This window comes from Cibotium barometz, chromosome 20 (genome assembly GCF_041138505.1).
Source record: "Cibotium barometz isolate CiBa-2024 chromosome 20, ASM4113850v1, whole genome shotgun sequence".
NCBI lineage: Eukaryota > Viridiplantae > Streptophyta > Polypodiopsida > Cyatheales > Cibotiaceae > Cibotium > Cibotium barometz.
The window spans coordinates 31,189,671-31,199,053 of record NC_141065.1 but is presented as its reverse complement, the minus strand read 5'-3'; the positions used below and the strand labels follow the sequence as shown (position 1 = coordinate 31,199,053).

The following is a 9,383-nucleotide window of genomic DNA, read 5'->3' as shown; positions in this document are numbered from 1 at the left end:
AGAAGGCTCGCACGCGGCACATCATGACTCCTGGATATATCCAAAGAGTCTTCGCACGCGCTGTGCTGGCGGGAATCCAAAGGCGGTGGCCACATCATAGCGGGTCGCACAATATTTGCGCGGACTTGGCCGCCACGTTTTAGCACGGCCGTTGGTAAAAGTGACCAGTACATGCCGCCGTGGCAGCCTAAAACCTGCCTCGCTGGACACAGGTGGCGCAACCATCCACGTGGCATATTGGCTTATGCGACCATGCATCATGGCAGTTGAGGTGGGAAGCTGACCTCACCTCAGGCACACGAAGCCTGTAGATTTCTTCATCTGTACTTTTTCGTTCTCCTGCCATATCCGCTTCTTCCTTTCTTCTGGTCTTTGCTCCTGCTGTTCCTTTGCCTTTTCCCCCTCAGCAAGCCATCTTCTTCGACTATGGTGTCTTCTTCTTCTCCTCCTGCTGTGCTGCACTGGTGAAGCTCTCCGGACATGGCTTCGTCTTCTCCCCCTTCTTTTGTGTACTGCTGTAGCTTCCCGGCGAAGACGTTTTCTTCCTCCTTTTCTGTTGATCGGTGAGACTGTTGTGCCCTTCCTTCCCCTTTTCTTCGGATTGGTGACACTGCTCTCTCCGGCTATGGCGACTTCTCTCCCCTTTGGTGACACTGTGGACTGGTGAATCTTTCTGACTATGGCGCTTGCTGGGGATTTTTGAAGCTTTCTGGCTGTTGCTTCTTCTCCCCGCCTTTTCGTGTATTGGTGACACACTCTGCTCTTTCCACCGATAGCCAACGCGGCACCTATATTCTCGCTCCATTTCGCCTAACACATCAGTGCCGTTTCCGAAACGCGAGACGTCATTTTGCTTCTCACGCACAGAGGTACTTTCTTCTTACCTCTACCAACGCCTCTGCGTTCCGGTTTAGGTCTCAGTCGTGAAGCAATCCGTGTGCCAGATAACTCTCTCTCCGAACGCACGAAATTACAAAAAAGACCGTCCGATTCGTGCTTTTATGTGCATCGTCTTCTAGCTCATCCGATTCTGCTTGACGGTGGAAAATACGGTCCATTTCGTTGGTTAGATTGAAATTGGGACTCCTGTCGAGAGTGCTTCTGTACAGCATCAAGCTAACGTGTACCTGGACTGTTACTTGTGATTGCTCTTCATAAAATTGTCTTGTATATCTGCTTCGATTTTTGATACCACCATATCACCGTTTCTGTTGTGCCCGGCGTGAACTTCAGTTGAGATCGGCCATTTGCTAGAATCTAGTGACCGGCATTTTAAACCCTGTGTTAAGCTGACCTGTACTTTGCGTGTTGTGTAGTCTAGGATGGGAGCCACTCTGTCGAAAGAAGAACTGCTTTATCAAGAAGTGCAAAATGGAAACCATGATGCTGTCAAGTCTCTCTGCCGGGATGGGGTTTCATTGGAGGTTCTCTCTCTCTCTCTCTCTCTCTCTCTCTCTCTCTCTAATCAGTGTACGAAAGTGCTTTGAAAGTTGCTTTCTTCTGTTCTTATAGCTCGGTGTCCATCAAGTCTTTGCAGAAACCTGAGTAATGTGTAAATTTGACAGATCGAATAATTCTTGTGCTTAGTAAAATATAGTCATTTAATATAGCTCGGTGTTTGCAGCCTCCTTCAAAACTTGGAAAATGTGCAAATTTGACAGATCGAATAATTTGTGTGCTGAGTAAATCTAGTCATCTAATCACACATTCATGTAGTAGTGTGTTTTACAATAAGGGAGCTTTAACGTTTCTAATTCTGAGCAGAATGAAAATGCTGGCTTTTAGGCACTGCTACTTATCAGGTTAGGATAAGAAGTAATCTAGTGACTCTTCAGCGGATATCATTTTTGTGTTTTTTATGCAGTGGGTTGACAAAGAAGGAAGGACTCCCCTTATCTTGGCCTGCACACGTGGCGAGCTCCTGGATATGGCTATAACTCTGCTGAATTTAGGTGCTAAAATGAATGCATACAGACCAGGTACTTGTGGTGTTTACATTTATTCACATTTTAAGAACAACTTTTGAAATGTCATTTGGGAACTTGTCTGAACATTACTGAGAATTGTGCTAAGAAAACTTATTCAGGAACTCATGGAGGCTTTCCATTGCACCATGCTGCGAAGAGGGGCCTTGATAAAACAGTGACTTTACTCCTTTCTTGTGGAGGTCAGTTTTTTTAAAATGACCTGTGACCAATCAATGCAGAAATATCAGGTACACAGTGGATGCTAAGATGTTATTTGATTTTTTTTTTATTTTTTGTAGCCGATCCTTTGGCCGTTAATGATGATGATCAAACACCTCTTGACATGGCAAGAAGCAGAGGCCATGTTGCTGTGGTGCGCTTGCTAGAGGTCAGTCTTCACCTATCGATTTTGAAATGTATGGATTGTAACAATGCTTAATCTTAAGTAGTAGGTCAAATGTTTATTTTTTTTGTAATTGTAACTAGAGTTACTGTTTTTCCAGGAAAGACTATGCCTTTTTAGTGGAACATTGCGGGAGCTTTCAGGATTTGGTATTTTGGAATCCTTTGCACCCAATTTGGTCACAAAAAAGATGTAAGGATGCTTTGATTGCATCATCTGGTTGCTCTTATGCCACTAGTGTATGTTATTGTAGTCTTGATTTCTCGGCTGCCTAATTTGTACTATGTAATGGCAGGTTTTAGTAGTATGGTCTTCTTATTATAGCATTTATTCTCTTTCTCCTTGTTTCATTGTGGTGTTGTGCCTGTAGTTGGGCAGTGGTGCTTCCAACTAAATTACTACATCCAAGGAGGGCTCCAGTGTATGAACTTGCTATTTATGAATCTCCCAAGGTTGGTTGTGTGGGGAGTTGTTGGATTTGCTTCTTACCACATGAAGTTAATGCGCTGGAAAAGTTTTACAGTAAAGACGGTAATTGCTTTACAGGTAAGTCTGTGGAATGGGGTTCGTGCGTCAACAGCTCATCCTGCAGGGCTGTGCAATGTTGGTATTCTGATTAGAAACTATTTTAATCATGATTGAAATTGACTTGTCATATTTAGACTGTTTGGAGAATATGGGGCTTTTCTTTGGGTAACGAGGGTCTGTTTGTAGATTTTCCAAGTTATGAATAAAATGTTTATGATAGAGGTTTCTGTCTGACAGGTGGCGCAGCCTCGAACAGTGATTTCACTAGAAAATGCAGAGATAGAGGACCCAAATTTCACTTCCACAGATCCTGTGCTGTACATCTCAGATAAAACTCACAGTTAGTTTGCTTCACCTAGCCATGTGGTCTTTTGAAGTGGAAACGCTTGCAGCTTGGTCCTGACTTGTTTCTCCATCCTGTTTATATGATGCAACCAGAAACAAAGTGTAGACTTTACTCTGAAAATAAGGGTGATAAAGCTCAACTAGAGAGACTGTATAAAGCTTGCAGAGGATTTTCTCAGGTAAGCAATGAGGGGTTCCTGTGGGGTTCATTTTTCTACTTCTGCTTGTTAGGGGTGGTCATGTCTCTCTGGCTTGTAAGTTTCTTTAGAATGATTTTCAGGGCCAGATTGGAACTGTATGTACAAAGGGTCATTGTCCACGTACAGCTGGCTATCCCGCAGCAGGATTTCAGCAGGGGAATCTATCACAGATTCATCCTATCAGTTCACAGCCAACTCCAGGCAGGCAACCTGTGCTGCAGTCTGTATCAGCTCCATCCTCGGGTATATCCAGTTCAGTCGAATTGAACACATCCATGGCAGAGCCCATAACTGAGGAACTAGCATTGGCACTAGCTCTTGATGAATCAATTCGAACAGCGACAGAGGAGGGAATTCCTGTTTCACCACATGCTTCAAGTGTATCTAGCATAAGTCAATACAAAGGATGGGATGTCCCAGATGGAAGTTACTGTGGCTGGGGTCTTCCTGATCCAAACAGGAAAAATAACAGATCAAAGGCGATAGATTATGGTGGATGGGGGGAACAGCAGAGTGCCTTGAATAGCTGGGCACCTACTGGATCTGGACCAAGCAGTCTGCAAGATGTCTTTAGTAACAAGGAGCCAATTGCAGCTCCTGCAGCGCCTCCATCAGCTCCCCCTCTTCAAGATGCTGCAATTTGCTATTCTTCTTTTGAGACAGATGATAAGGCAGGTGGAACATGTGTTGTTTGTTGGGATGCTCCTGCAGAAGGAGCATGCATACCGTGTGGGCACTTAGCAGGCTGCATGAACTGTTTGATGGAAGTCAAATCTAAGAGATGGGGTTGTCCTATATGTAGAGGCCCCATTGAGCAAGTGATCAAGGTTTATGCAGTTTGATGTATTTTTGGCATCTGAGTTGCTTATAGGTGGAGTTAACATCAGGGTTTATCTAGCTGACCACTGAGGGCAAATCTCTTCGGTGTCATTAGAGTTGAGGATTGTACATAGTCAACGATGTTCAAAATGTAAAGGATTATTTTATATGTTGGTTCTGTGGTTTGAAAGTAGGTTTACACCCTGGTGGTGATGATTTGCATTTTTACTCTCCCCTTAACAGGGTTATGTATTGTCACATAAAAAGGAACATTCAGCCATTGGTGTTTATGCCCCTGCCACCGACTCACATCCATGAACTTGTCATGCAGCCCCCCTGTCACTTCTATCACAGTGCAAATCCCGTCACTTTGATTACATCCCTTACTCCGAGAACTTACTCCTTTCTGTCAACGTGACTTACATCTGGCCTTTTACATCATGATGATTTTGTGTCCATTACCCTAATGACAAATCATATTCTGGGGATGGTGAAGCAGGCAATAAATGCATCAGTGCTGATAGTTGCAGAAAAACATTCTCTTCCCAAAGAAAATCAATTTCAGTGTCTACACTCTTGGGATTGCCTCCAAAAGCAAATTTGATGCCTTCAGAGCTCAACCTGCGGGCGTACAATGACAAGTTTCCCATGTGTCATCTTGATGATTTTCTTCCAGTCCTACAGTCAATAGCATACTTGAAGTTCTGGCAAAGGCCCAGGTTTCCCACAAAACTCTGTCAGTTTTAGCTCGCTCTCTCTTCGCATGGTCACGTATTTTGGGAAAATATCATTGTTTGTTTCTTGTGGTACTACCAGGTTAAAGGGCTTGATCATCTTTTGCGTGAACATACTTGAGATGCACTAAGGTTTATTCATTGTCATCTCGCTAAATATCTCAATCCATGGTATATGGCTTGTCAAGAAAAGGGCTCTCACGTGGCAGGGTCACTGCCTTTGATTTCTCAAAAACATAGTTGCACATTACGGATAACCTAGAGAGTTTGTAGGAAAAAATATAATTCTTATGTGCCAAAATGACAGGATTTCCCTAAGGTGGTTCTCCTAGTTAATGAAGGATCCTAAGATTTGAGAGTATGAATGTAAGCGTTAAAAAAACATACACGCCCGTTGGTTGGAAAGATTGCAAAATAGGAACCAACAAAAGATCCACTCGTGCTAGGGTAGGAGAGATGCATGGCAAGACCATAGTAAGGAGAGAGACTTCATAGTAAGTCTAGAGCAGAAAGAAGACTAGGGAAAAGGAACACCAACATGACTTGGATAAGTTAAAGAAACCGGTACAAGGGAGCATAGGGGGCAGAGCTACTCAGAGATGGGAGATCAGTGGTGTATAAAGTGCACCAAGGAAAGGATTGCCAAGAGCAGTGGTAGGGTGTAAGAGGAGCCGGGAGAATGTCCCTTGTCAATCAAGTTCAATAAGAATCTTCTGAAAGTGCCTGGATTACCTCTTTGTCATATTGCTCTCTATGTGGTAGCTTCTTGGTTTCCTCAAGCACGGTTACAGTTGTTTTTTTCTTTCAAGCCTTTCGGTTCCTTTTTGAGATGCCAGTGTTTCATCTGGGTCAAGATTGTTAGTAGGGGAAAATTGATAAGGCTCTAGAGAGAAAGAATAGTCAGTAACATGTTCTGTGGTTTTGACATTTGTGGGCCTCATTAGTTTCATGTGAGTGGGCGGTGCACTGGATATGTTAGTTTTTTCCTATTCTTTTCTATTTCTCCATTATCAAGGTTAGGAGGTGGTGGGGCATAGGGGGATCAAAAACATGCACACTTATTATCCTAGACACTAGATCTGGGTTTGTGTTCTATACAGAATTCATAAATTAGTGTAGTCAATGACATTTGAAGATGTTCACTGTTCACATATCTTATGGTACAAGACTAAATACGTAGACAATCAAGTATTATGTAATGCCATGTATCTTATAGTTCATATATCTTCTTATGATACAAGATTAAAATACCTAGAGGATGATATAATAAACTGTTATATAATGTCAAATGAAGATGTGTATCATGTGCTTCTGCCCACCCTTACGCACACTCAAAGCTTTGTCGAGCTTCTTAAGGGAGGATGGTGTAGATATGGTAGTATCTTTAAGCTCTATGTACCTGTATATCTTTTGGTAAATGTTTGCTATATCTCCCAAAGTTTGTTCTATGTCAGCGTAAAATCTCTACAAAAATATAGCAAGAGCATCTAAGGATTTTCCAAAGGGCAGGAAAAGATTAAGAGTATGTTTTGCCTATAATGATTGGGGACATGTTAAAGTAGACTACCCAATTTTGTCAGCTCTTAGAAGAGATATGTTAAGAATTATCTAACAAAAATAGGAAATCACCAAGCAACCAAGCAAGAAGCCAATGGAACCAACGTCAACATGAATAAAACAAGGAGTACGAGAACCAACTCTAACGAGTATGAAGCTAAGAAGAATGGACAAGCTTGAGCAAGAAGAGATCCAAAAAGTTGATCAAGAGCAAGAAAAGTTGACAAAGATTGATAAAGAACAAAGAAAATAAGGACTATAGACTAAAGTGGATTAGGAGTACAATAGAGTTTAATCCAATGGCAATTAGCCATACAATAGCTCTTATGTAAGAAAGAGATGGGAAAATAATAATAGGAAGTATGACAAGAAGCAGGAGTGAATATTGTAACCTCTATGGAGACGCCCATTATTTTATTTCGAGATATTTTATTTGGATGTGCCTTTTATATTTATATCATCACCAAGATTAATGTGTTTAATCAACTTGTGTGTGCTGGTATGATGTCTACTAGGATTAATGTGTTTACTCAGCTCTGTGTGCTAATATGATATGGTTAGGATTAATGTGCTTAATCAGCTGTGTGCACTGACTAATATTATTTTTGGATGAAGGCAATGATTGAGTGGTGGATCACGTGAGCATCAATATTTTTGTAAGGCTAAGGCCTCATACCTTTGTACATGGCAAATAGTATTTTATACTTTTGGTAGGCCTAAGACTTTATATTAATGCTTGCTATATTTTTGTAGAGCTTGCATGCTCATAAACTCAAAAGCACTTGCTTGTGCTTTGTTTTTAGAATTATCTCTTTGAAAAGCAAGCGCTTTTTCTAATACATATAAATATGGGAGAGTGGTACAACCTCTATCTATTCGTTTTGGCACTGTCTTTGTCATTGTGCTATTTGTGCCTTCTTGTCTGGAAAGAGTGTCTACTTCACAAAGATTCTACTTCCTTTACTTCTCTACACAAAGATTCTACTTTTTCTTCACTTGCACATGTACCTTGTTCTTTCTATCTAGCACATAGAGTTGTGCACTTTCCTTATTGACTTAGAACTTCTCAAGTAATACTATGAAGAAGCTATCAAAGTTGGAGTTTGAAGTAGAGACCATGGAGTTAAAAGGGAAGGAAGGATTTAAGGAGTTCCACGAACTTCCATGGTTTCTAAAAAGCTTGAAGATAGTAGAAGTGGTTGTGGATGTAAAATAGCTTGAAGATTGAAGGACACTATCAATAATTATTTTGTAAACACTTAAGGCTACTAGCAAGGCACAAAGACAAAGCTACAAAGGGAGAGGGGTGTTGCTGTCTTGGGATAAATGACAAGGCTTAAATATTAAAAACATACCAAGTTGATGATCAAAAACTATGTATATGTTTTTACTACTCAAATCTTATTGAAGGCGGATATACTAATAACCATTTGTAGAAAATCAAATGAAGATATCCTTGGTGTAAGAGCCCTAGGAAGACCTATGGAGTTTTCATGTTTAATGGAGAGTCGTTTTGGGTAGTATAGATGAAGAACATCCACAATACAAATAAGCAAATATATAGATGTGGCAAGTACTAAGAATTAATATATATAATGCCAAGATCAAAGGGGATCTTACGCATGAAAAGAAGTCCAAGAATAGAAAGACACAAAAAAGAGAAACAAGATTACATGGACAAAGCTAGAATAATAGGTGAAGATAGTTGAGGAGAAACTATAAGGAGTAAAAGAGATAGCCAACCAATTAAAGAAATAAAGAAAGATATAGAAGTAGGACAAAAAAGAAGTAGCACAACGAGGAAAGAGCATGAGGTGATTGCCTTAAGGTAGGAATAGGTGTAAAAAGCTGAGGAGAATCTACAAGGAGTAAAAGAGATAGCCACCAATCAAAGGAATAAAGAAAGCCAATTAAAGGAATAAAGAAAGATATAGAAGTAGGACAAAAAAGAAGTAGCACGACTGTGGATAGGAAGCTAGGTCCTCCACACTCCACCAAGAGCAACTCCTCCCACTATCACCTCCGACCCCTCCGACCGTTGTCACCGCTAGTGCCCTCCGACATCTCTGATCACCGTCACCGCCGGTGCCCTCCGACATCTCCAACCGCCATCACCACTGGTGCCCTCTGACATTTTTGACCCATCAGGTCTTCCGACTACCAGTGGCACTTACGATGTGCATGGCCAACTCCGATGGTACTCATGGCAGCAACACCCCTCTCCCTTTCCCAAGGCAGGGCGAGATCCTCTTCGAGATTCTCTTCGAGCACCATCTCCCTTTTCCCGATGGAAGATCTTCCCTCCACACAACATGATGAGGGTTGGGACTTTGAGGAGGAGGAGGACACCTACGGAGGAGTTAATGGAAGCATTCTCTCCTCCGTCGTTCTCTCCTCCGTCATGTAGCACATTCTGGTTGTTGGTAGCACATTCTCTTGGTGTATGACATTCTCTCGTGTATCACATTCTCTCTTGGAGCATAGTCTCGCTTGTATCATTCTTTTCGGCATTTTGATATACAGTGTTACGCTCTTGTGGTGTTTTGTCTATCTCTCTGTGTGAGTGAGGTGAGTGAGCGGTCAGTGGTGGTGGGTGTGGTGTGAGTGAGAGTCCTGTAGGGATACTGTGGTGCTAGGTGGTGGTTGAAGAGCATGGTAAAAAATGTAGAGCATAGGTCTTGCATGTTTAGCCAGTGAGGTTGACTCATCCTTGGCGGGTATACTTCCTTGAGAGGATCCATGCTCCCTTTCTCCCAACCCTAGTGTTTGTGTTGGTAGTTTGCGAGTTCCCTAGCGAGGACCGAGACGGAGTCATCCACAGCTAAGACAA

General features: G+C 41.9%; 1 protein-coding gene across 4 annotated transcripts; it reads left to right on the top strand.

The window, feature by feature from the left end:
* Positions 1–267: 267 nt before the first annotated feature.
* LOC147627788 (putative E3 ubiquitin-protein ligase XBAT35) lies at positions 268–4,542 on the top strand. 4 transcript variants are annotated; one of them, XM_086814754.1, is made up of 11 exons: positions 268–869; positions 1,322–1,424; positions 1,865–1,979; positions 2,087–2,167; positions 2,267–2,355; positions 2,471–2,562; positions 2,741–2,822; positions 2,917–2,973; positions 3,136–3,238; positions 3,337–3,422; positions 3,512–4,542. In XM_086814754.1, the coding sequence occupies exons 2-11, from the start codon at positions 1,323–1,325 to the stop codon at positions 4,283–4,285; spliced, it is 1,581 nt and encodes a 526-aa protein (XP_086670880.1). In that variant the 5' UTR covers positions 268–869; position 1,322; the 3' UTR covers positions 4,286–4,542. The 4 variants fall into 4 exon arrangements, with proteins under 4 accessions (XP_086670880.1, XP_086670883.1, XP_086670881.1 ...); XM_086814757.1 differs by having other exon boundaries at positions 274–869; positions 3,524–4,542; XM_086814755.1 differs by having other exon boundaries at positions 293–869; positions 1,317–1,424; positions 3,524–4,542.
* The last annotated feature ends 4,841 nt before the right edge of the window (positions 4,543–9,383 follow it).

Bases quoted from the DNA above. Each gene is read 5' to 3' on its own strand.
- LOC147627788 (XM_086814754.1), top strand. From the start codon at position 1,323: ATGGGAGCCACTCTGTCGAAAGAAGAACTGCTTTATCAAGAAGTGCAA. The intron at 2,563-2,740 runs GTAAGGATGCTT...TTGTGCCTGTAG, and splicing joins AATTTGGTCACAAAAAAGAT to TTGGGCAGTGGTGCTTCCAA. The intron at 2,823-2,916 runs GTTGGTTGTGTG...ATTGCTTTACAG, and splicing joins CTATTTATGAATCTCCCAAG to GTAAGTCTGTGGAATGGGGT.